This window comes from Leptonotus elevatus, chromosome 6 (assembly GCF_054856555.1).
Source record: "Leptonotus elevatus isolate MCC_2025b chromosome 6, RoL_Lele_1.0, whole genome shotgun sequence".
Classification (NCBI taxonomy): domain Eukaryota; kingdom Metazoa; phylum Chordata; class Actinopteri; order Syngnathiformes; family Syngnathidae; genus Leptonotus; species Leptonotus elevatus.
This window is the reverse complement of record NC_141244.1, coordinates 10,985,655-11,012,747: the sequence shown is the minus strand read 5'-3', so window position 1 is coordinate 11,012,747 and position 27,093 is coordinate 10,985,655. Positions and strand designations below refer to the sequence as shown.

Below are 27,093 nucleotides of genomic sequence, written 5' to 3'. Positions count from 1 at the left end.
AGAAATCAAGTGTTGTATATTGATATTTATCTTATTCCTACATGTGAGAAATCATGAACATAATCAGTGTCATAAATATAAATTATTAACAGAAAATTCAAGGTAATTTTAACAAAGTCTTCTCATCGATCAGTGTAGCGCTCGCTCACTTTCAAGAAGGTTGTGACCTCTATAAACATGTCTTGTCTATCATTCCCATCATTCTGGTCTCCCAACTCGTTAGTGGACCAGCATACAAGATGTACGTATGTGTCATCATCGCAATGTCGTCTGCGGTGGCTCAACCAACGCCAAGCCAGCATTAAATTGGTTGCGGGAAAAAGAACACGAGAGATGGTAACTAAGAAACCGAAGGCAGGGGGGTAAGGTAAGGAGATGAAGCTGTATAAAAGCTCCGCCTCTTTATGAATCTATTTCCTTTGAAACCAAGACTTGCCGTCCCTGTATGTAAAAAAAAAAAGAACTGCTTCCATCCAAAAATCAAACCGGACTAATGTACTATGATTCTCCTTGGAAGTATCTGAATCTCATCTTCAGATATACATTCGTTGGCAAACCGTCTTACAGTAACGGGGCTATTTTGAGTCCGAACGCGAAACAATGTTTCGGCTGACGGTAAGAGTGATAAAACTTTACGTACTCGCAGAACGAATATGACACTTAGGTTTTTACTTTAAATGCTTTTACTGCTTCTTTGCGAGTCAGTCATCTGTTAGTAAAGAATACACGTGTAGTTGTTTCATGTTCGCCGTTTAACCTGAAAATTTGAAGGAAAAAATAAAATGTGGGCAATTGAATTGCTATGTCGCTATTTTTCAGTTTGTGTGGATTTTGTGGCTTCTGTGCGTCACCAGTGTGTGTTGGGGTTTTGTGTACGACCGACTTAAACGCTCAGGGGCAGACGCCACGGGCACGGGAAGAGCAGACCGTGAGTATGTCCTCTTAGAACAGCACTTTCATTGTACTGTAAATCCGCGTACATAAATACAAATTAGGTCCTCTCACAGGGATTGAAAAACATTGAGTAGAACACAAATTTGTCACCCACCACACCAACATTTACAGTAGCCCCTACTCGAAAAGAAGGTAGAACGAGTTTGTAGCTTTTTGTCACAGTGAATAAAATCATGACAATAATAGCCTGCCACCAATTTCCTTCATGATTTGATTTTGACTACATTAAAGTTGGTTTCAATCAGTAATACCAACACGGTGTACAAATGTCAATTCACTGAGGTTTAATGTACTCCCCCAGGTGATGCATAGGATGTGAGCAAACGTACTATGCTATAGCACAGGGGCACAACATTTTTACAAACAGCTAACAAAGACTAATAAATTGCTTTTCAATGTTTTTGGACGGAATTAACAAATATATGTATATAACTATGTCAAATATAAACTGTGTGTGTGTTCGTGGTAAGTGTATGTAACTGATGCCAGCTAGCTCATATGTGTAACAGATATGTACATAAATTGTTGAGTAAGCTATTGGAAAGTAACTCAACTTTATTAAAGCTACTTCAGTTGGGTTAAAATTATTTTATTTTTTTAACCTAGATAAACAATTTTGAAATAAATAATATTAGGGATAAATGAAAACGTGATATTTTGATAATCATGCTTCTTGCTAACCCTGCAATACTGTCTTTGCGCTATGCACTGACGGCACTAATTATATTATTAATATACTGTAGCTCAACGGCGTGTACTAAATACATGTATTATAGTTGCAAATGTGGTCATCATTTTGTACAAAATTTAGCATTGTAGGCGATTTTTTAAAAGTTATCTGATATCAACTATTTCAGTAGACCACAACAGCTAATTTGGTTTTGTAGGTAGGTAAGTTTTTCTTCGATTAATTTTCAATCAATTAGTCATAAAAAACAACAACAAAGCAAAAGTTAACCAAAGAGATGTAGGGTGAAGCTTCATCTTATGTTTACGCCCTTCTTAACAAAAATATACTTAAGTAAGAAAACCTTATACTTTAACCGTATGGCATATTTGACATTTTTATGTATATGGCTATCATGTTTTCACATGATAATTTTCCAGTTTTTAAATATGTTTCACATTTTTACATGAGAATCACCAAGGTATGATTGATTGATTGAAATCTTTATTTCGAACACAAAACAACAAAAACAGTTCAACTAAAGAAAATCAAAACAAACAAATAATGACTGAAGGCAAAATAAGAAAACAATACATATATCATTAACACGCATGAAAAGGAGTAGGAAGAAGTAAAATGGAAAAATACATTTTATCACAATTTTACACCTAAAACTGAAACACATCTGTATTTTATCTTGGTCCTCACTTTACAATTACATGTTCCAAAAAATAAAAAAAACTTTCTAAATGATAATTTCTTTCTATTAATTTAAAGAAATTCTGTATACAAACAGGAAGGCTATTTTCATTACATGAAAAAGCATTATTTTTCCCAATGTCTTGAAATGCACAATATCCATGAATTTTAAAATAGCAGATCATATAAATAATTAATTAGTTGATTTTCTGTTGCCAACCTTATTCATTATTCTGATCACTTTTTTGGTTTCTTCCTATTCTTTTATGGAAATAACAGCCCCTCATTTCACTCTTTTATGTCACAGCTGAGATGCATACCACCAAACAAAAACACCATCAATTGTGTTTATTTTCATTTAATGATAACTTATTACAATCAAACTGTTTTTAATGCGACCACTTCCATTTCTACCATTTTTAGTAGTTGTTTCATCAAGTTAACTCCTGAGCACAATACATTTGTATCATCAGCGAACATTACAGATTTCCAATACTGTATGTTTAAATAAATATAATTTAAATAAATTATAAATAACTTATGTGCCAATACTGAACCCTGTGGAATACCATAGGTTACTCTTCTCATGTGTGATTTCAGTCCTGTATTCAAACCTATTAATATTTAAATAAAAGATCATGTTTAACCATTTAAGTGCAACGCCTCTCCTGCCACATTGTTCATATTTCTGCTTGAGTAATGCGTGGTATCAAATGCTTTGCAATAAGTCAATAATTACATTCACAGCATGTTATTGTTTTGTTTTTAATCTATTGATGTAGCTCTATTTTCTACAAATTCCATCACTGCCAAAGCTGTAGAAGTAACAGTGAGCAATATCGTGTGTTGATGATTTGTAATTTAGGACATCCTTGGATTTACAGACAATAGCTAATTTTGACATTTTGGTTTTCGCATTCTGAATGGGGTATATGCCACGGAGGAGGCGGGACTTCCGACTTCCTGGTTTTCACACATTAGCTTTGTTTCCGTTTCCTGTTTGCGATGTGTGGTCCGCCTTTGTGCCCCTCGGTTGCGCGTTCCTGAAGACTGGTGCGAGTGTGTAGTGTGTCTGTCTCAGTTGTCCAAAGCATTTCAGAGAGTTGAGACGCCCTGCGCGCTCTTGCCGATGGGCGGTTGAGGGGGTGCAGGGGTGGGGGTGCGAGTGTTGGAACATGGCCATCAGTGACCGGACAGGACGCTGATGTGTGAAACACGGAAGTTGGAAGTCCGTGGCATCTACCCCATTGTGTAGAGAAAATAACGTGCGCAAATAATATAAACAACATAACCCAACATGACACTTTTTAATTTACGCTGCCTTCTCATTTTTCCTACTTAGATTTTTTCCCTTAACACACATGCACAGTTTTATTCTAGTGCTGCCCAAACATGTTGCTATTTAGTGCTTTTCTGTTAGCTCTTGACGTTTACTGACTGATTTGTGCCAACTATCTTGGCCTGCGAGTGTTGTGTTAACTTCGGGACATACCTGAATGTGTGTCTTGTAATCTGAGTATGTGCAGTACTCCTTGGGGTTCCATAATAAACACGGGAATGTACTGTATAAGCGATTTGAGACTGTGAGGACTTGATAAGTAACTTGAATTTGTGAAAGTATGGCCATGGTGATTGAGGAGATGTACACAACCGTGCCCCCTCCCCTGCCATTGTATCCAGTTATGTGCAGGACGATAGGTTCGTACTGTATTATGGAGTCAAATGGAAGAGATGCATAAGAATCGCCATGGGGAAATGTAGCTTCTGGGGACGCTAGCGACCTGTGATCTTAGCTTCATGACTGACAATCTATGCCAGGATTTCCTTTTTGTTATGTATCTTTTTTTAAACACCAAATTAATTAGGTGTGGGGGGGCTTAGGCCCCCCTTAAAATTGGCCTAATGACGCTACTGTACAGACTATTTCTTGTGGGTCTTGTTTGGTCATGTAGAACGGAGGAACTTTTGATACCAGAGCAGTTTTTCTGTCCAACAGGAGAGTTTGATATACTGTGTCTGTGGTTATTCATATTTTCATTGATATTTATTGGCAATGCGGTTGCCAGTGTTAATAATACATTTGACTTCAGTCCTTATTGGTTAATGTGCTCCTAATGGCCAATAAAATGCGGGTTCATAGTTGATATCACATGACAACAACGGGTGGAGAATGTATTTCAGAGTGAATGTACTAAGAGACAGTGTATACGTGTAGTCACCTCAGAAACCAGCTTTTCTTATCAACCAGTCCTACATCCCATATTTACTGGTTTTAAAGTTTCTTCATCTTTAGACACCATGATGTAAGAACTGTTGTATTTAAATGAAATCAGTCAGTCATTGCTGAGTTTGACATATTTCTTGGCCCAGGAGTCATTTTCTTATCAGACACTTTTCTAAACCTTTACCTTTTTGTTTTGTTGTTGTTGTTGTTGTTTTTTTCCAGTGCATTCTACATCTCATTATGTGCCAACATCTAGTTCCTGCAGAAACAGGTGTTATGAGCTGGTTGAGATGGAACCACCAAACTGTCGCTGTGACAATCTATGTAAGACCTACAATAGCTGTTGCTCTGACTTTGACCGTCTCTGCCTCAGGACAGGTAATGAATGATTCTTATCATTTCCTAGCCTAATGCATGAGTAGTAGACTGAATTTTGACATGACATTCGACCCTTTTCATTAGCGTGCTAGTTGTCAATTCTAAATTGATTTCATTCACATTGACAGTTTTTTCTTGCTCTTGACACATACTTAACTTTAGGCACTAACACTAACACTGCGCATTGTATACATTCCTGTAATCTCATCCTTTCAGCTGTTTTGGTTCCAATATGACCTGACTGGAGCAATCCATGTCCAAACAGGATTAAGAAACAATATCCTATGACTTTATGATTCCAATATACCTGTAGAGTTATTTGGACATGGGAGTGACTAGTTGCAAAGTTTTGTTACTGGCATTACTGCTGTCTGTCATGCATTTTCAAACACATTCTTTCTGGCTGAGCTCTCTGAAGCTAGCAAGTGCTCCCGAGTCGTCGTGACTACGAACCCAAAGTTTAGCAAGTGCCAGCGATCCTAATTTTCATCTTCCCTCATCTCAATATCATTCACACACACTTGGGACATCATTTCCGAGTAACAGTCCAATGTCATCGCTGCACTGTATATCCATGTAACGTGAATCAGGGAGTCAACGTCACGCTCATTCAGCTTATTTTAAACTACTTCCAGCTTGTTTTTTGAATGAAAATGGAAAACAATTGCAATGCTGTGCTAAACGGGTGCACTACATCAGAATAGATCGTATCAAATGGCTTAGTCCTATTTCCTATCTGGCACTTGATTTGCATGTATCCGGGCAGTATTAGCCTTTTGCTGAGCAGTAACTCTTTCCCAACAAGCAGATGGTGGCTACGAGTGCAGTAAAGATCGCTGTGGGGAGATTCGGAATGAAAACCATTCGTGCCACTGCTCAAATGACTGTCTAGCCCGGGGAGACTGCTGCACCAACTACAGGACACGCTGCAAAGGTAAAGAATGGGAACATAAGAAACATGTTGACGGATTTAATCATATCCAACAGGGCTTCAGTATTTGGATCCTTTGGAAAAGCTTTTCAAATATGAATTATTACTCTTTATTGAGCTGGCACCCGTAGTTGTTTTTATTTTTATGATTTGCTTTCAACAGTGGTCTCCTCCTTGGTCGTCTCTCATGAAGTCCACTTTGGCTCAAACAACGCCGAATGGTGCGATTGGACACTGATGCACCTTGGCCTTTTAGAATTGATTCACCAATTATATTAAAATTGGACTTAGTGCCGCTTAGTTCTGAATTGGAGTGTGTTGGTCAATATGATAACGCATAAGATATAATTATTTCCGTTTGTCCTTTGTTTATCAGGAGACAGTTCATGGCTCCAAGATGAGTGTGAAGATATGAAGAGCGCTGAATGCCCTGCAGGGTATGTTTTTATAAGCTCCCGACAAAACAAAAGTCTCATTCAGTTGCAGTATATCATTTATGCTTATAATGTGTTTACTTTGATTAGTAACAACATATAGCTTTGCTTTAACTTTTGAGCCATATGACATCTAATGAACGTTTTTACTGTGCTCATAGATTTGTGCGCTCACCACTCATAATTCTTTCAGTGGATGGTTTCCGAGCTTCTTACATGAAGAGAGGGAAGACTGTCATACCTAACATTGAGAAGCTGAGTAAGGCATGGGTGGGTTTATGGGATTAGTTTTCATTTTTAGGATCACTTTGGTCCAAAATTATATTTTGATCGTAATTATGGTAAAAGCTTGATGATAATTGATTTATTTTTATTGACATTTTTTTGCGCTTCCTTTCCCAGGAACATGTGGAACCCACGCACCATTTATGCGACCTGTGTACCCTTCCAAAACCTTCCCCAACCTCTACTCATTGGCTACGGTATGTGCCATTTATTTAAAATCAGGTTTGATGCAATCTCTGGTTGCTCCAACTCTGGGACATGCAGGATTGAACTAAATCACAAATGTTTGCCCTAAACAATCTTTCTGACTTTTAGGGTCTCTATCCAGAGTCTCATGGTATCGTTGGTAACTCCATGTATGACCCTGTCTTTGATGCCACATTCACCCTGCGAAGCCGAGAGAAACTTAATCACCGCTGGTGGGGTGGACAACCAGTTAGTATTGTTCTGACATATTCCAGTTGTAATCTAGCGTGAAGCAGAATTTGCGATTCTATGTCTACAGCTGCTCATGTATCTGTTTATATTACTTCCTTTAATATTATCTGTCTACACTACGTTCATCAGCACTTACTGATTAGATCCCCAAATGATCCCGTTTGTCTCTTAGATCTGGATCACAGCTTTCAAACAAGGAGTTAAGGCGTCCTCCTTCTTCTGGCCTGTGTAAGTTGTTGACAAAACAAAAGTGAGAGTGCTTATATTCCTAATTAGATTTTTCATTTTTAGCACTATCCCACTGGAACGGCGGATATTAGCCATGCTGCAGTGGCTACACCTTCCCGAAGTAGAGAGGTGAATAATTTTGTACATAACGTAACCGTGTTTCTTTCTCTGTCTTTTCCTTGTTTTCCACGACTGAATTTTTAATAGTGTTTGATGCAGGGGTGTCAAACATGCGGCCCGTGGGCCAGATCATGCCCGCAAAGGAGTTTAATCCAGCACGCGAGGTGATTTTGTAAAGTAACAAAAAATATGTCGGACCAATAAATCATTCATTTGAGCCACGCTATGTAGGGCTGGCCTGCAAATAGCAAACATTTGTGTATAACTGACGGCAATTTTTTTTTAGTTATATACCATGATTTTTCCTCCTGAGCGTGAACCAAGTGTTTGACACCCCTGGTTTAATGTGTACAAAGACAGAAGCAATCATTTCTGAAGTTCCTCCAATAGGCCAATTAAATCCAAACCCATTTTTTTTTAATGTCATGGCTGATTCTGAAAAAACATTGAAATACGAGCCCAATCACAAAAATGAAAGTTTTCCACCTAAGTGTTGTCATTCTATCTTTCAATACTGATTGGTGCCGCATTGACAAGGTAGGAGCAGTCACTTGGAGAAGAGTGAGCATGATATGAAAAAAACAAAACAAAACTGGGCAGTGAGTTCACCATGTTGCGCTAACACACTCACACATGTACGTACATACAGACACAACCCAAATCTGTCAGCTAACATGTGCCATGTAAAGTTATTAGTACTTAAATGTGAAGCTGTGTCATCATTATGAAAATATATATATTTAATTAATCCTGTGGCAGAATGGATGTAGTAAGGTGTAGAAACACATATGAGTACCTTGAAGGTAGAAAAGTGCAGTTAAGGTGAAAGTATTTTGAAATAATTATCATTCACATTTAACAGATCAGTAGGCCACATTTAAATTTTCCTGATTTACTAAAGCCAACTTCTCATTTAAGGGCACTTTAACCTTTCCTTTTAAGTATTGACATAATATTAATAATGTTTCATCCTTTTTTTAGGCCCTACGTTTATGCTATGCACTTTGAGCAGCCAGACATATATGGACATAAAATGGGACCCATGAGCATCGAAGTAAGTTTTCTTGTTTTTTTTTGGCAACACAGATTTTCAAACAAAATAAAATGGTTTGATATCATGGCTCCTTTTCTGTGTTCCAGTTGAATAATCCTCTTAGGTTGATTGATAGGATCGTAGGTCAACTCATGAACGGACTTAAGCAGATGAAATTGCACCGATGTGTCAACATCATCATAGTTGGGGATCACGGTATTAACACACTACACCACAAGTAGAAACAATTATTCACTCCCAGCCATTTTCACTGAAGCAACCCCCTTCGCTCCTGGCAGTTTTGATGGTTTTTGACTTATTTTGCAAGGCCCACAGAATATTGTTTTTTGCAAGAATTAACATTAGAATATAGTTAAGTTTCCTCATTATTTACAAATCTGTTTAAAACTGTGGGGAAAACAGCTTTTTGCAACATGGCCCTGGTTGATCTCTTGTACTCTGCTGCCACCTACTGGCCGTTTTTGTAATAACTACCATTGCTTCAACCACTTCAGTTCAGACGCTGCATCAAAGCAGCATAAATATGTTTTTGGGACACTGGTAATATTTAAAATAGAACATATTTATACGTTTTTGAGAGCAAATTTTTTAATGGAAGCACATTTTTTTCCTACTATTACATAAGTGGTTATTCAAGGTTATCAGCAATACAATACCCCAATTAAATTTATGTAGAATTTCTTCTGAAGGGGTTTTTAAATTCTGTTTTGTATCTTTTCTGTTCTCAGGTATGGAAGAAGCCCATTGTGATCAAACGGAGTTTCTCACTAATTACCTGACAAATGTTGATGATATCATTCTTATTCCTGGATCCTTGGGCAGAATACGTGCTAGAGTCGTCAACAACCCAAAATGTAAGAGACAAGGAAAGATTCAGACTTTTGTTTTTGTCCGACAAAGCTGGAAACTGCACGCATTTTTTGTGAAACTTTGTCAAGAATACTCCCGTCAATATCCTTTTTCCACGAAAAGATAAAAGAAAGCAAAGTACTGGATTTTAAAATGATAAGTCAAAATAAGATAATACATACGGGAAATTCAGGTGTTACGGTATTTTGCCGTCTTCTCAATTGAGCCGTTGTGGGCAGGTCTCGTTCAATTCAACATGTTTGATCGATGATGACAATTAATCGTTTGTTCGTTAGTTAGCAAATCAGTGCATGAGGCACAGGGAAACGGAAGTGACAAAAGCAAATAACAGTAGGAGGCATCCAGGTTTCAGGATTTGCTCTCATCGCACGCATATTGACAAAATGGCCAACTGGACGGAAGAAATTGAAGGCTTCCAATCATGATTAAGTAGTTTATTGTATTTGAGAAATAATCTCATTGGAAGTAAACAATACCCCCCAAAAAATTAAAATCTAACTTTATCTCAACAAGATATTAGAGTAAATAATATGTAAAAATTACTGGTAACAACTTTGCCATAACTAATGTTTTATATGAAATCCCAAACGAAGAACAAAACTTTTTTATTTTCTTATTTTAATTAATTCACTGCCATTAACGGCTATTGACGTAAAAAAATCATTTAAACTAGTTCTATTAGTTAAAAAAAAAATTCTTCCATTTTTGTTAACAAGAGTATGAAAACCTATAAAAAATTTTTACTGTACATTTAGAACAGATATAAAATTGATGATTAATCGTGAGGTAACTATTGAAGTCATGCGATTAATTACAATTAAAAAAAATTAATCGCCTAACGCGATTTAATAAAAGAAAAGATTATTAAAAATGAGGAGCATCAAGCGATTACAATTTTTAATCGTAATTAATTGCATGACTTCATGAAATAACTCACGATTAATCACAAATTTTATATCTGTTCTAAATGTACAATAAAAAAAATTCTAGGTTTTCATACTCTTGTTAACAAAAGTGGGGAAAAAAAGTTAAACTAATAAAAATTGTTAAAATGAATATTTGACGTCTATAACCGTCAATGGCAGTGAACGAGTTAAGAGTTAAGACCAATTGCACAACTTATCAATTAAAGACGTTTATGAATGACACTAATTAAAGTTTGAATTCACTTTTTCATCTCCATTTGTATTGATGACCACCGAGCAGTTATAGTCACACATACATACTTATTTATTAATATGGAAACAACCCAAAAATTACACTGACACTGTTGCATGAAATGATTTGATTTGAGGCGGAGGGTTGCTGCAGTAGCAGGGGCTGCAGTCTGTGGGTGGGTGGGTGAGCACTGAGGGCACCATGTGGAAATGAGTGGTACTGCAACTGAAACCCAACGGTTTGTGCCTCCCAAATAGATTTGAATTACTATTCCCATGCAGTATTACTCAGTTTCTCCTTTTCATGTTTATTTGGCAAAAAGCTCACTGCATAAATATTGAGCCTCTTTTGACATAAGACATTCACTTATGCCACAGATACTGCAAGTACCTCCAGCTGAAGTTTTTGTTTGTTTTGTTTACTTAATTACTGCTCTGCTCTTCAAGTCAAATGTTTTCTGTGAGCATAGCCAGTGCAGTAGGTATTTTCAGCCACCCACCTTTACTCCATTGCCTCTATGAAGGCCGCAAGCATAAAGCTGAGGCATTGCACAAACAGCAAGCCTACAGAATGTTTTTTTTGTGGAGTGTTCAATAGACTTAATATATTGTTTGACGTAATTTTCAAATGAAAAAATTTGGTCTGTGTTTAACATATCGACATTTGTGTAAATGCCATCTGGCCAATATTAGAACAAGATTGATGAGACAAAATGCCTTTTTACTTCTAGGTGGATAATTATTAAAGCCAAACAGTATATTTTCAAAACGGAGAGAAAGCTGCAGTTCTATAATAATGAAAACAGAATTATAAATATATTTCCAAAACTTTTTAGAAAACGGGCAATTCCAAAACAAATTAAACATTTCTTTCGGAGAATCCTCACAAAAAGAGCAGTCAGTGTTGATATTTTTCTTCATAGATAATATCTATGAATTATTTTAAAAGACACTTCTTTCACTTTGTTATTGATTAAGTATTTAGAAAGTAAATTCCAGATTTTGGTCCAGTCAAGGTTATTGATGAGATCGTTCCAATAAAAAACAACATAAGGTACAGAGGCAACATCTTTCGTACCAATTTTCGTACATTGCAGTTATTCTGTTTATGAGAAAAACAAATCGCACCAATTTCAGTTTTTGTTGGATCAATAGATAGTAAAGTGGAAGATAGCATCCTGAGTACAGAAAATAAAGGTAGATTTAGTACCGGATTTGCCTTTCGCTCAAGCACTATTTTTGAAAAAAAAAAAAAAAAAAAAAGCTCAGCTGCTAACAGGCTAATATTATACTAACAAACAGCTAGATAGAAACGTGAATAGAAAAAAGTGCTGAGGGAGAGTGATCATTTTACATTGTGCCCTTTGTGGTCAAGTAATATTTCAAAAGAGACTAGCTCAAATCAAATGGTTACATCATGGTCACAGTTGGTACGCTAACATATAGCACTTGATAAATCGCTTACGCATATTGATCGTTTTCTTCTGGTGGTCACGTTCTATGCAGAATGATAATTGATACAATGCTAATATGCAAACCGTTGGGATTCTAACATAGCAAGACAACCTCAGTTGAGAGTGCAATGCTAACAAGACGGTTAGCGCAACTCCTTTTCACGAGCCAGTAAAGACGAGAGTGCCTTTGCTCCTTTATGAAAGCTAATGTACTGAACTTGATTTGACTTGACTGATTTTACGTCGTTTTTCAGATAACCCCAGAGCAATTGTTGCTAACCTAACTGTGAGTATGTCACTTTGTTTTAGTGCCAAGCATGAGAAATTATGTATACATTTTAAGAATTGTGAATTGTATTTTCAATACATTGTTTATTTAACTTACAAATGCTAAGATTGACAAGTTGATGATAGTTTTGTAAATGGTCCTCTGCTTGTAAACACTTTCTCTAGTGTAGGAAACCAGACCAGCATTTTAGACCTTATTTAAAGCAAAATCTGCCAAAGAGACTACACTACGCCAATAACCGACGCATTGAAGATGTACATCTACTGGTGGACAGGAAATGGCACATTTCCAGGTGATATTTAACATCTACTGTATTTATATTACACTTTCTTGCAATTCTTAAATTCACAATCTAGTTTTTAATTTGATTTTTACTTTATTTTATTTTTAATACTATGATGTCATTTTGGGTGGAAAATGTTTCATTGTCTTTCCTTTCCTTGGAGAAGAAATCTTACTTCACTGTAAATGTCTTCATTTCCTTCAATGAGCTTCACAAGTCCGTTTAAATAGAGATGATTACCAGTTAAGAAAGTCCAGCTATTCTTTAACACTCATTCACTGCCATTGACGGCTATAAACGTCAAATTTTCATTTGAACTATTTCTATTTAACATTTTTTCCCACTTTTGTTAACAAGAGTATGAAAACCTAGATTTTTTTTTTTGTTCATTTAGAACAGATATAAAATTTGTGATTAATCGTGAGTTAACTAGTGAAGTCACGCAATTAATTACGATTGAAATTTTAATCACCTGACACCCCAAATTTTTTATAATCTTTTTTTAAATGATATATATTAATTCACTGCCATTAACGACTATAAACGTCAAAAATTAATTTGAACTATTTCTATTAGTTTAACATTTTTTCCACTTTTGTTAACAAGAGTATAAAAACCTAGAATTGTTTTTATTGTACATTTAGAACAGATATAAAATTTGTGATTAATCATGAGTTAACTAGTGAAGTCATGCGAATAATTACGATTACAATTTTAAATCGCCTGCCACCCTTAATTTTTAATAATCTTTTTATTTTATTTTTTTTTTTTAATGAATTTATGGCAGTGAATGAGGTAATATACAGTATGACCTTTGCACAGACATTATTGTGACTGCCGCAGCCAGCACAAGCTAGTCTAGGTCAGGGTTCACCAAAAGTGGCGCCAAGTAACCCCCAACATCCACATGAGTAGCCCGCAGGCCTGTTCTAAAAATAGCTTAGCAGCAATGAGACGTTCTGATTTTCGAAGAATGTTGCTGTGTGATCATTTCTAAATGTAAACACTGGCACGTATCCATACCTTAAAAATAAGACTGGTTGGTATCAGTAGCCTACTACTTGCCCATCCCTAATGTCATAGCATATGTTTTGTTTTTCACCTTTCTTTATGCTGGCGAGTCTCTGCCTCCCTTGACTGCATGTCCCTTGTACTGCAACATTGATGCACATGATTTCCTCCATAGCAAAATTATAGCCAGATGTCTTCCAAACTCCTCTTGTAAATGACATCACTTGCAGAATAGTTGTGGTTCAAAATAAACAAAGGTTACCCAGCATGTGGCTGGATCTAAGATGAGCTGCTGTCTGTCATGTGCACACAAGGTGGGAGCAGTGTTGAGCGAGAGAGGCGATAGTCATTTGTGATAACCTGAGTGTTTTTCTTTGTGCGTCAAATGTTTAGTTTTTGAATGATATGTGGGTGCTGCCATTCATATAGTTTATTTATAATGTTCCATCGTCTAACAAAGAGTGAATCCTACACAATCTAACTTTATTTTCTTATTTCAGAAGAGCACCTGAAGTGAAGAGGCATTGTGGTTTCTTTGGTGACCATGGTTATGACAATAAAATCAACAGTATGCAGGTAACAATATTCTACTTGTCAGTGATTTACAGTAATAGCTCAGACTAATAAGCATGTTTTAACTCTCATTTCAGACCATTTTCTTGGGATATGGGCCTTCCTTTAAATTCAAGACTAAAGTTCCAGTCTTTGAAAACATTGAGCTTTATAATGTTATGTGTGGTAAGACACATCACTGTAAGACTGTTTCGAGTATGTCTGTTTGTCTGTATAGCTGACTTTATTTTATTTTATTTTTATTTTTTTATTCTCAGATCTTCTAGGTCTAACCCCGGCACCCAACAATGGTACGCACGGCAGTCAGAACCACCTCCTGAGAAACCCTTTCTACAAACCCACAATGCCAGAAGAAGTTTCAAAGCCAACCATTTCAGCTCAAGTTCATACAGGTCCCAACGACCTTGGCTGCAACTGCAATTACAAGGTATGACATAATGACATTGTTGCATATCGTAGCCCAGATTTTTTTCTTTCTTTACAGTTAATAGCTGAGAATTGCATTCAGGAAGCAATTTGAACGTTCTGCACTTAACACATATGAATGTATTTACTTACAGTATGCCATGGATATACAGCATTTTACTATATTACTAATCATTTGTGTTTATTTTATTATTTTTTTTCATTTCTGAAACAAAAATAAGTTCATCCTTGCTCAGTCTCTTATAAGTCTTATTGTGTCTCTGGTTTGGTCCTCCTCTGTCTCATTTTAAAGGTTCAAAATCTTACAAATAATTTACCTTTTATTTGAACGATGAATTTCTGCAGCCACATACAAAAGTGCAAACCTTAATCCAGGGAAAAAATTTAATACTATGACTATTTTTCTTTGACTTGACCTTATAGATTTTTTATGGCTATCACACAATATATAATCTGACAAAAGAAAACTTGCTTTTTGATGAAGCTCAGAATTGTGTGTGGTACCTTAGATCTTTTTTTATCCACATAAAGCGTAGTGAATGTACTATGTGTGAACAACTACTTGCTAACAATACCAGAAACAGCAATCTTCGAGTGGGAGTGGAGGTTAATGAATTGCTGCAAGTAGAAGTGAATGTTGATCTCTATAGATGCTGCACTTGATGATTTGTACTCTTAATAATAAATGAAATGAATTATGAGTTGTAGTGTTAAACTATTTTCCACTATTTCAGTTGTTCACATTTTTGGGCAGGGCTAAAAACAAGCCCGAGCACTACCACCGGTGATCAAGCCAATGATGTCATGCCATGTCATGTCATCAGCAAACTTGATCATTTTGGTGGCATCTTGATAGGAGATGCAGACATGGATGAAGCCGGTGTAACTTGAGAGGGCTGAGCACACACCCTTGTGGAATCCCCAAGCTCAGTTGCTCACTGTCCTTGTGCCAGACCCCTCCGTGTGCCAACTCTAACTTTCTGGGGGTTTTCTATGAGGGCCCAAAGCAGGGTGATAGTCTAAGGCTTTTCGGAATGCTGTAGTCAATTAACATTCAAACTGAAATGCCCTTTTTCACATTATACATCTACGTTATGTATTTTTGATGGTCAAGTCGAGACTGTCTTGCTCATCACACTTTTTAAATTGTATTTTGAGCTCATAATGTTTTTTTGTTCAATTTTAACCACTTAACTCTCTTTGGACCATTCCTCCTCCTTTTCTGCATTCAGGAGACTCTCATTGACAGGTCGACCTTGCACGTATGACTTCGCAATTTTTCATCAATGCCCGACCTCTTGGTCGATGCATCAAGAAGTCAATTGGATTTGCCCTTTCTCCTCTAAAATTTGGTTGTGTTCCTGTTTAGAGGGTGTTACCTATTTCCATACGGTTAGATATTGTAAAAGTGAATCACACACGCCATCAACATTATGTTGATCGAAGCCTTTTTGCTCCTGTCTGATAATGTTGTCGCTCATTTCAACATTAATTTCTTCGTCAACACACCACCATTCATTTTCTTCAACTTTTTTCAATTCTCAACTTCGTTTTCGTTTTCATCTAAGTTTAATCTTATCGAATTTATTCAGCCATTTTTTTTTAAATTTAAATGTCAGAGAACTTGGTTTCTTCATTTCCATGGAAAGTATTATTCCCTCACCATTTCAACCTTTCCTTGTGCCACTGTGCAGCTTAGTGTATTTTCACCACTCAGTTCTTTGGCTTTGGTTCCAGACCATCTGGTTCAGGGCCGGAGTGGGACTCATTTTCAGCCCTGGAGTTTTATGACTCTGATCAGCCCACTTTGGTTCACAGCACTTTAATGAAGATGTTTAATTTTACCCTTATTAGTGTCAATCTAAAATAGCTTAACATTCCCTACAACATTTATATTCATCATATTTAATTGATCATGAATCAAAAACAATTACAAACAAACAGAGACCAGCTTGTTAGTATCTATTTTTATTTATTTATTTTTATATTTTCCAAAATTGAATGCGATATGAAAATGGTAGTTTCAGTTGCATTTCCGAAAACAGTTATAGTTGCTTTTCAATGTACTGTATCCCTTAAATTCTGTATCGTTTTTCAAAAAGCAGGTCAAGCCCTGCTGTTTATATAACTGTATTCACGTTCACTGAATTCTACTTACCTACCCTGGACTTACGGGCTCATCTTGGCTGGTGCTTAGTTTTGCTGGCTCTTCCTCCTCGCTGCCAGCGTTATTCTAGCTGGGGAGCTTCCGCTTCTGCAGTGGGGCTGCATGACAATTAAAAACAAATACATAGGTGTTAATGTAAAGTTTTGTTTTACAAGTTACAAATTACAAGTAGGAAAAAACATCAGCCAAACCTAATCTTGGACCATGTTTTGCATGTGTTTTGTGTTGCGCTTGAGGTGTCTTCATATTGTACTAGCTGATTGGTGACTTCTCCATCAGGTATGCATTCTTTTTATACAGGGTCTTTTCATGTCTGCTACTACTGTATAGTAGCTAACTATAGGAAGCCAACCTGAGTCGAGTGAAGAAGAGACAGACAGAGAGCGCCTGATTTCCACTGTAGTCTTTTTTTTTTTTAAATCAAGACATATAAACAAAAGAAAATACATGTAGCGTTTACAATTAATATGTTGTTACTCCCCCCCCCCCCCTCCATTCTTTGTGCAGTTTCGAGTAAAAAGACGTGACCAAAGAGGTTTGAAAGTGACCCTTGCACGAGGTTATAATCTGGAGTCACTATGGCTCTGCTTCTTACATAACCAAGTGGAGGAGCTAAACCAGCGACTGAGGCAAGCTATTGACGGTCAGTGCGAATTGATGCTGCAAATTGCACACAATCACACACTTTCTCATATAGTGGCATGAAACCGTGTCTCCGACTTCTGATTGGTACAATATAGGTAGCATAAGTATATCAATTCTTGTATTGTATTTTTTTTTTTTAGACAGTTCAAAGTTTTGTTCCATCTGCAGTACAAGTATTCTAATATTCACCACAGTGACCTTTCTATTGCTGCAATCCTATACTCTTATTTTTTAGACAGTAGGAATATGCCATATGGTCGACCTGCAGTACGGTACGACACAAAGTATTCCATTCTGCACCACGCAGACTATGTCTGTGGCTACAACGAGGATCTTGCAATGCCTCTCTGGACATCATACAGCGTTAGCCGACAGGTACTGTGTTGTACATGCTATCCCCTCCCATCTATACAGTGAGTGGGATCTAGGCACTGATCTGTATATATTACTGGATAGCTGATAGCCCATGTTACATGTTTCCTCTTGTCAACATCATTAAGCATATCATTTATACATGTATTTAAAGCAAGTTGTAAAATGTCTGAAGTCATCTTGTTTATGTTTAACAAATTAAAGACATCATAAATCATGCTGTTTCTACTAAGTACAGTCTGAAATTTTCTCCAATTTAGATAGTGGGATCGTATGCCGAGAAACGTTTCTTGGGAGGAGTAATATGGCGGCCTCGCGGCTTCAAAAGTCTTGGCCTATTGGCTATCCAGTAATATATACAGATCAGTGGATTTAGGCTAATTGTTTACCTGTTATTGTTTAAAATACTATTCTACACTATGCATATTATACAGTAGAATAGTGTTAATTTTATCAGGCCTTTTTAAATTTAGTCTCAGTCTTAGTCCAGTTTCAATCACGCTTGTTAGTTTTTAACATTGTTACTCAACCTCATCCCGTTTTATTTAGTAAATTTTTAGTCGACAATAAATCGAGCATTTTAGTCTTTATTATAGTCCAAGAAATCATAATTTTATTTGTCTAGTTTTAGTCAACAAAAACTGTCAGCATTTTAGTTAAGACAATCATTTTAACCATGTATATTTTTTGGGTCAGCAGATAATGTTGAACATTTCGGATCTAAAACTATTTCACATAAATTTTCTCTCATCTTTTTGATGAAAAACAACTTGACACACAATTAGAGTATGTCAACAAGTGGCTAATATGGCTCCATGCTACAAGATAGTAAATTAGCCAGCATTAGTTAGCAGTTGGATTAACATTATTGTTGGAACGTTATAGCCATTGAATTAATGTTGCGTTATAAATATAATATATTTTTTTAACCTTTCAGCGTGAATGCAGCTTCTGTCTGTCCCATGTGTTTGTGCTGTGCATGTTGCACTTGCTATCTGCAGATTTGAAAGGGGGTGTGTCACTGTGTCACATGACAGTGTGACAGTGACAGATGAGCAGAGACAAGATTTGACAAAATCTTATTATTTTCGTCTCATTTTTGTTCATGAACTAAAATGTCCATAGATTTTAGTCCAGTTTTTATTAAGTGAAGTACATTTTCGTCATTAGTCGACGAAAATGCATACTGATTTAGTCTCAGTTATTGTTTATTAATGATGGTTTTAGTCTAGTCTAGTCTAGTTTCGTTTCAGTCCGGTGAAAAATGTGTGTTGACGAAATTATTTTTGTTTAGTTTTCGTTGACGACATTAAGACTACAGTACACACATACGTGAATGTCAAAAAAAGCTGCAAGAATAGTTATAATAATCCAATGATAATAAAACACAATATGCAATATTTAAAACATGGTACTCTTTCAGGTAGAAGTGTCTGCTTTGCCTGAAATCCTGATAAACTGTGTTCGGCCAGATGCCAGAGTTCCATCAGCCTTTACCCAGTCCTGTACCAACTACAAGGCAGAAAAACATATCACCTTTGCCTTCCTATACCCACCACGTGAGTGAAAATGCTCAAGAGACTGAAATAAAAATGATTACAATACATTTTAATTCTGAAGGCTACATTTGTTGCCAGCTAAACTGCTCAAGTATGAGCAAATGCAGAGTTAAAACTTTATCAGAATGAAACACCTGACAAATACACTAAAAACGTGAGAAATTTTGTGGTTATCAATCAATCAAATGACAATTGTCTTTTATAGACAGAATATTTGCAATAGCTCATGTGACTGTACATTGATAGTCGTGTTAAAATGATTGTTATTTGTTCAAATATATTTTCTATTTTGACAGATTTATCTACAGGCATCGACAAAAAATACGAAACTGTTTTCATAACCAACACTGTTCCAATGTATCCTGCATTCAAAAGTAAGAGTCTCATTCAACTTTTACACACCACTCTCAAAAAAATGTTTGTGTGCATTTTTGCTATAGTCTGAAAAACGTTTTTTTTTTTAAATATCAGTTGATGAATATGACATAATATACCACATTTAAACTTTTCTGGTGTTTACATCTGAAAACAAGAAGATTGTGTGCAAGAAGATAATTTTTTTTTGTGTAAACCTGTCCATGTTTTTAAAAATATTGGAACATGTGACTGACGAGTTTTTTTGCCTAGTTGTATCTTATTACCAGAGGTGGGTAGTAACGAGTTACATGTACTCTGTTACATTTACTTGAGTAACTTTTTGAAAAAAAATTACTTCTAAGGCTACGTTCCCACTGCAGGGCGTGATGCCCAATTCAGATTTTTTGTTACATCCGGTCTTTTTACGAACTGTTCACATTCCAAAAACAAATGCGACTTCCATGTGAACGCAACGCGCCCGTGATGTGACTCGCATGCACTCAAAACAAACAACGTCACGTTGCAGAGTTTACGGGAGTAAATATGGCCCCGACTTGACGCAACGTTTTCCCTCCAACCAAGCTGCTGAGGCAAGCGTCCTTTATCAGTGCCATATGCAAATTAAGTTACGCGAACGTCCGCTTCCGATTGGTGGACTGTTTTCACGCTCGCTCACGTTTGGTTGCTGTCCTCGGCTTCCTCAAGCGTCAGTGTTTACAATCAGAGCAGAAACCCGTCGGATTAATTTTTTCCCATCTCATAATGCCAGAGTAGCGATGTTGGAAGAGGTAGAAATATTTTTGGGAAATGAGGGGAGACGCCTCGATCTCCTCATTTCATTGAAGATGACATCGCGTCATTGACGTGCGCGATGAATCGTCTGCAGGGCTGAATTTCTACTGTCGCCGCAAATGTCAACTTTATTTTTCATGTTTCAAGTGTGATTAAATTAAAGACAAATAAAAAGCAAACACTGTTACTCAAAACAGCTTTGTATAGTCACAGACGTGTCAGTAGTCTCCCTCCCAAGCACTCTCTCCCGCCCGCGCAGAGAGCATATCAGGCTTTTCATGACGTATAAATCGGATGCGTGCGGATGAGCGTTCACAGTGCAGACGCATACATATCCGATTTATATTTACATACGAAAGAGTAGTTTTACCACACAATACTTTTTACTTTTACTTGAGTAGATGTGTGAAGAAGTAACGCTACTCTTACTCCACTATATTTGGCTACTTAGAGTCGTTACCCGCCGCCCCATTCATACATTCGATTTACCGTATCTTCACGTAGGCTTGACTGACCGGAGCATTGGAGTGATGTGACGTTCACGAACAAATGGAGTCTTTTGAATGGCTGTTCAATGTGATGATGGGAACCGAGTCTTTTATAGACCCCGTAACCACCCCCCCCTTCCCCCGCACGCCACCGTTCGCTTTTGGAGGGAGCGTCATCTTCGCATATTAGCGTCAATCAAACAATTTACTTATAAGTGGGTCGTTAAGCTCTGAAACAAGCAAAAAAGAAAAAAAGAGGACACTGCTCATCATGCATGCCTGCTTTAGCACCGTGGCAGAAATTAGAACACGAGCTCAAATTTTTTATTTTTTTTATTTTATGATTTGAAGATGCCAGCATTTGCACATAATTTCATTTTTTTTCTATTGGATGACATTGTTATTAAAAATAAATCAGACTTCATGTTTATTAGTATTCTTTTAAGTAAATACTTTTTTTTACCTGTACTCGAGTGATTTTTTTTTACGACTACTTTTTACTTTTACTTAAGTAATATTATTTTGAAGTAACGCTACTCTTACTTGAGTAACATTTTTGGCTACTCTACCCACCTCTGCTTATTACCTTCCAACATCAAATACCGCACTACACTGTGTTTCAGATTTGGGTTTTGCCTGTGAAGAATGCATTTATGCTCATGAAAGGTGTAACCAATATGAAAAGAAAAGAAAAAAACGCAACTGCGCAATTGGAAGCTGTGAAAAGGTGGGCAATCAATCAGAATAATTACACGGACAACTGCCAACCATTTGGAATGCCCTGTGCTGGGTGCACACTGCTTTTGCTCAAAATTGGAGTCGCTATTGCACAGTGTTGCAACATCACAGATGTAACAGCCAATCAAAATTGTTGGCAAGCATGCTCAGTCGAGATTTTAGCTCACTCCTCTTTACAGAAGCTCTCCAAATTGTTCTACTGCTTGAAAACTCGCCGCTTCAGGACCCTGCCGTTTTCCCCCCTATTGTTCTGAGGTGTGCAGATTGACTTGGCCACTCGACGACCTTTATGCGTTTTATTGAATCACTCTCTCATGATCATCCTCACTTCATGAGGCAAGGCCTTTTATAGAGCTCCAGACCAAGACCAATTGATGGCCATTGTGTGTCTTGGACTGTCAAATAATGGCACTAGCAGTTGTCACATTCTCAGTAAGCCTTTCACAGATGGGTTTGTAACCCATTCCAGCCTTGTGCAGGTCAATCATTTTGTCCTTGACATATTTTGACAGGTCTTAAGTCTTGCCCATGGGGGTATAGAGTTGCGTAAAGCATGATTGTTGAGATAAGGAGTCCTGATAATTAATGGATCAGACACAGTTTAGTACAATATTGACACCAGCCAATCTGTGGAATCCAGAATTCTATCCGAGTTGTAATGGGTCGAATACTTATGTATTTATTATTATTATTATTATTATTTATTTATTTAATTTTAATTTTAATTTTAATTTAAAAAAATCTAATGTTTTTAATTTTAATTTTAATTTTAATTTTAATTTTAATTTTAATTTTAATTTTAATTTTAATTTTTTTTTAATTATACTTTGTAGTTTGTACTGCTATCTTCTAAGACAAAGGTGGCCAAGTTCAGTCCTCAAGAGCCCCTATCCGTGTTTCTCTCCACTAACACCTGATTCATGATCAGGATCATTATCAGGCTTCTGCAAAGCTTGCTGATGAGCTGATCATTAGATTCAGCTGCGCTGAAGGACGGAGACATGGAAAACAGGCTGGATAGGGGCTCTCGAGGACCGAACTTGGCCACCCCTGTTTTAAAATGTTTCAAATACCTGGAAAATCAATTGAGCCACTGGTATATTTGATCATCTTTTCATCAAACAAAAATGTTTTCAGACTACATCAAAAATAAATGAACTGCTTTCACTTTCAAATACTTTGTGTATGTGACTGTACTTGTTATGATTTTCATTCATTCTGAAGCTATTTGCTGGTTCCTTATTTTGTCTCTTTTAATTCCTTCATTCTTACACCATTCATATGTACTTCCTTTCCACACTCTTTTCTCCCCCCTCAGAAATATGGTCTTATTTTCAGAAAGTCCTTTTAAAGAAATATTCCATTGAAAGAAATGGGTTGAATGTCCTCACTGGACCGATATTTGATCATGACTTTGACGGTGTGAAGGACTCTACTGAAAAGATTAAAGAGTAAGATGTACATTTATTATATATGTATGTATATAGTTTTGTACCTGTTCCCTTTTGTCAATGAAACCTGAGGCAACCAATAGTCAATGTTACAAATGATTACGCATTATTAAATCACTGACAATGTTAACTATGAAACACTGATTATATTATTGATCAATCCAAAGATTTAGGAGGGAATTATTCACTGTAGTTGGCTACTATTTCAAACTATAGGAACAAAATTGTATGTGAATCGTGAACTTTAGAACTATTATAATCAGAATTTGACAAACGCTAACATGCTAGTAAGAATTGTTGCAATGTAGATTATATGAGACTTAAGACTATTTGGATTTTGGATCATTGTACGGTGGCACCTCAACTTACAAGTGCCCCAACTTATGAGTTATTCGAAATATGGAAATCGCTTGGCTGATTTTTGCTTTGCCTCGAGAGAGTGCCTCAGATCCTCCTGGGGAGGGGGGGAGGGGGGCATGTACGGGTCGAAGGTCTGAGATGCTCTCCACGTTTGATCAAACAGTGCCACTTGTCCTAAAAATTCAATTTAAATAGTGCAAATTGAATATTATTTGTAGGAAGAGCAATGCGTGTAATAGGTCGCTTAAGTCATCGTGCTTTGAATAGTAGCCGAATACTAGTCATATTGTTCAGTTTCATTCCACATTACTAATCTGACAATTTGTTCTTAACCGCAGGTATGCTCGTGGTACCATACCCATCCCAACTCACTTTTTTGTGGTTCTAACCAGCTGCTTAGACTTCAGACAGGCTGCAGATTCATGTGGTGGCCCCCTCAGCTCGGCTGCCTTCATCTTGCCACACAGACCAAACAATGACGAGACTTGCAATGTAAGGAATACTGACAGTCTACTACTACTAAATCTAATATAGTGTAGTAAGTATGGAAATGTCAAGTCAATTGATTTATATTGAACCAATTCATAACAAAGGTTATCCCAAGATATCACTTTTGAAAAGGAGCACATCTGGAACCACGCTTATCATAATTCTTTGGGAATTCTTTACCATTCTTGCTTGATGTACAATTTTTGTTGCTCAACAGTCCTGTGTCTGTGTTGTCCTAAGCATCGTCCCTATTGACAAAAAGAAAAAGAAAAAAAAAGGCTACATGTCAGCCCCAACTCTCCATCAGCCCGATTATCTTTATGTGTATACCAGGCTAAAAATTTTTTTTTATTGGGAATTAGTTGTAGATGTTAAATTAGTGACAGAAAAATAAGGGAAAGCCATCACTAATGCTCGTCAACGATCCTTTGCAGAGCTCAGATGACGAGTCGAACTGGGTGGAGGACCTGATGAAGATCCACACAGCCCGGGTCAGAGATGTCGAAATCCTGACAGGTCTGGACTTGTACCGTAGAACCACACGGAGTTACGCTGAAATCCTCTCGTTGAAAACTTTCATGCAGACTTATGAGAGTGAAATCTAAGTTTTACGCTGATGTTTTTGCTGGGCTTGAACATTTCGATCACACTGACTTGGATGTAGCGATGACGGGATATCTCATGGAACTGCACACTAGCTTTGATTGACATCTCTTCAACACCACTAAGCTACTAAGTTTGTAAAAGTCAGATAGTAGGGAAGAAAAAAACTTCTTTAGTGTCTGTTTAATTTTTTTTATATATGTACATTTTGATTGTACTTGATCAAATTCAAAGAAACCTGTGAACATCAAAATACCTATTTGACATTTTATTGTATGAATACATGTATTATTATATTGATAGCGTTCTCATAACAACACGCACATCTGGACATGCCATGCTTGAGGATAGCATTGTTTTGTTTTAATGCTTATTGAGTGTTGGAGAATAGAAAAATGAATTAAAGAATGATGAATTACTGTGCAGTGTTGGAATCAGCGTGAGAAGACAGAATATTTGTCCAGGAAGAGACGGAGCTCAGCTCTTTTCACTCTGGCCACATACATAGTCCATACATCCGTGTTGGTTCTGAACACTTCATTGAAGGTAAGCTTTAACATTGTATAACTTTGAAATATATCGAGATACGTATTGAATTGTCATTTATTTGAGATATATATCTGAGCAGGAAATGGCACATTTACAGTAGTACAAGTTCATTCAAATGTATTTACAAATTGACAAATGGCAACAAAAATTTAATTGCATTTTTCCCTCTTAAACCGAGCCGTACCTTATCGAATCGAATCATCCCACTGAGTCGAACCGAACCGAATTGAACTGTCCCATTTTCATCTTGAACCACCCTTGAATCGTTTCGCACCCCACGAGTAAAATCTTGAAATTCTGGGTATGACCACCAACTTGGACACAGGACTGGGGTTCAAATATCCCAAGGGGAACGGTAAAATCCAGGCAAGACCCTTCATGCTATAAGCCTATACTTTTTATGAGTGATCCAAATGTTAGTCGTAAGAGCGATTGACCTGAGGGAAAAGATAACGAAATCCTCAGCTACCTCCTGCTTGCCAAGGCTAAAGAAATAAGTAGCATCAGAATCCTGACTGGACGATGTCAACACATCACTGCTAAGAATCCCTACTGAGAAGATCACCGAGACCAGATCTGATCTTGCAGAAGATTTAGTTATTCTAAAGATGCTTGGCTATGAGACAAACACTAGTACGTGTAAAATGAGACACCCTCATGAACTCATTCACTGCCATTGACGGCTTTAGACGTCAAAAATTCATTTTATTCTATTTCTGTTAGTTACAATTTTTTCCTACTTTTGTTAACAAGAGTATGAAAACCTAGAAAACATTTTTTTTATTGTACCTTTAGATCAGATCAAATCAATTTGTCATGTGATTCATTACAATTAAAAAATGTAATCGCCTGACCACCTAATTTATCATTTTCTTTTCTTTTTTAAAATAATATTTTTTTCAAAAAACACATTTTTTTCAAAAAACACATTTTTAATAATCTTTTCTTTTTTTAAATAATCTTTTTTCAAAAAAAGAAAAGATTATTAAAATTAGGGCGTCAGGCGATTAACATTTTCATTTGTAATTAATCGCATGACTTCAATAGTTAACTCATGATTAATCACAAATTTAATATCTGGTCTAAATGTACAATCTATTTTTTTCATACTCTTGTTAACAAAAGTGGAAAAAAATGTTAAACTGATAGAAATAGCCGTCTATAGCCGTCAATGGCCGTCAATGGCAGTGAATGAGTTAAAACGTGAAAGAAAGTGGGCTGGTCTGAGCCATACAAATTCAGGGCTGAAAATGAGTTCTGGTTAGCTCTCAAAATGTTTCTGTTGTCAACTGCTGCTTTCACATTCAACATGTTTCTGAATTTTGGTGTCGGTTTTACCTTTAACTAGCATAAATAAAGTCTCCATGGGCAAAACTGAGTGTACATATGTAGTCATTTTATTATTTGAATTATGTATTTGAAAAACTCAAAAAGCTGTCGGGCCACCAGACTTATAAAGCACTGGGGGAAACCCCGTCACAGAAGGACTTTCTGTCAGCCATGCATGTCCTTTACTTTCCAAGTAAGTTTATATTAGTGTTTAATTGTCAAAACAACAGTCGATTGTAGTTATTTTGAAAAGGTCGGGCCCTAGAAAAAGCATGTATAACTATTTTGGAATTCTCTGGGTTACTGCATAAATTGGTCATTCAATATGATCTGATATTCATCTAAGTCACAATATTTTACAGTACAGTCTGCTTAAACATCACGCAAACAATTGTTTTCATTGGTCACACTGTTACACACCAGGCTGAGGCTCCACCCACCATCACTTACAAAGGAGACTCACGATTCGATTCCGATTTGTGGGAGTGTGATTTGGTTAAGAATAGATTTTCGATTAAGAACAATTTTTGATTCAAAATAATTTGATTGACAATGATTGTTGCTTTAATTCAAATTCAAGGAATCGTAATGATCTACTCCAGTCTGACTCGCTGATGCTAATTAGTGCGCTACTCGCTGCACTTTTATCACTCAAAAGAACGGCTCCACACTGCCCAAAAAACTTTTATTGGAATAACTTGATCGTGACTTTTTTATTC

At 36.7% G+C, this 27,093-nt stretch overlaps 1 protein-coding gene across 7 annotated transcripts; it reads left to right on the top strand.

Moving 5' to 3' along the window:
- The first annotated feature begins 249 nt into the window (after nt 1–249).
- On the top strand, nt 250–24,931 carry enpp2 (ectonucleotide pyrophosphatase/phosphodiesterase 2). 7 transcript variants are annotated; one of them, XM_086079270.1, is made up of 25 exons: nt 410–615; nt 820–928; nt 4,767–4,922; nt 5,731–5,856; nt 6,230–6,290; nt 6,449–6,546; nt 6,690–6,769; nt 6,888–7,007; nt 7,183–7,238; nt 7,302–7,367; nt 8,340–8,412; nt 8,499–8,607; nt 9,141–9,266; nt 12,148–12,179; nt 12,347–12,474; nt 13,980–14,052; nt 14,127–14,214; nt 14,307–14,476; nt 17,150–17,285; nt 17,523–17,662; nt 19,083–19,218; nt 19,515–19,592; nt 22,912–23,044; nt 23,743–23,896; nt 24,328–24,931. In XM_086079270.1, exons 1-25 carry the CDS (start codon nt 601–603, stop codon nt 24,496–24,498), a joined length of 2,634 nt encoding a protein of 877 aa, XP_085935396.1. In that variant the 5' UTR covers nt 410–600; the 3' UTR covers nt 24,499–24,931. The 7 variants fall into 7 exon arrangements, with proteins under 7 accessions (XP_085935400.1, XP_085935396.1, XP_085935395.1 ...); XM_086079269.1 differs by having other exon boundaries at nt 13,977–14,052; XM_086079271.1 differs by having other exon boundaries at nt 820–932; nt 4,801–4,922; nt 13,977–14,052.
- The last annotated feature ends 2,162 nt before the right edge of the window (nt 24,932–27,093 follow it).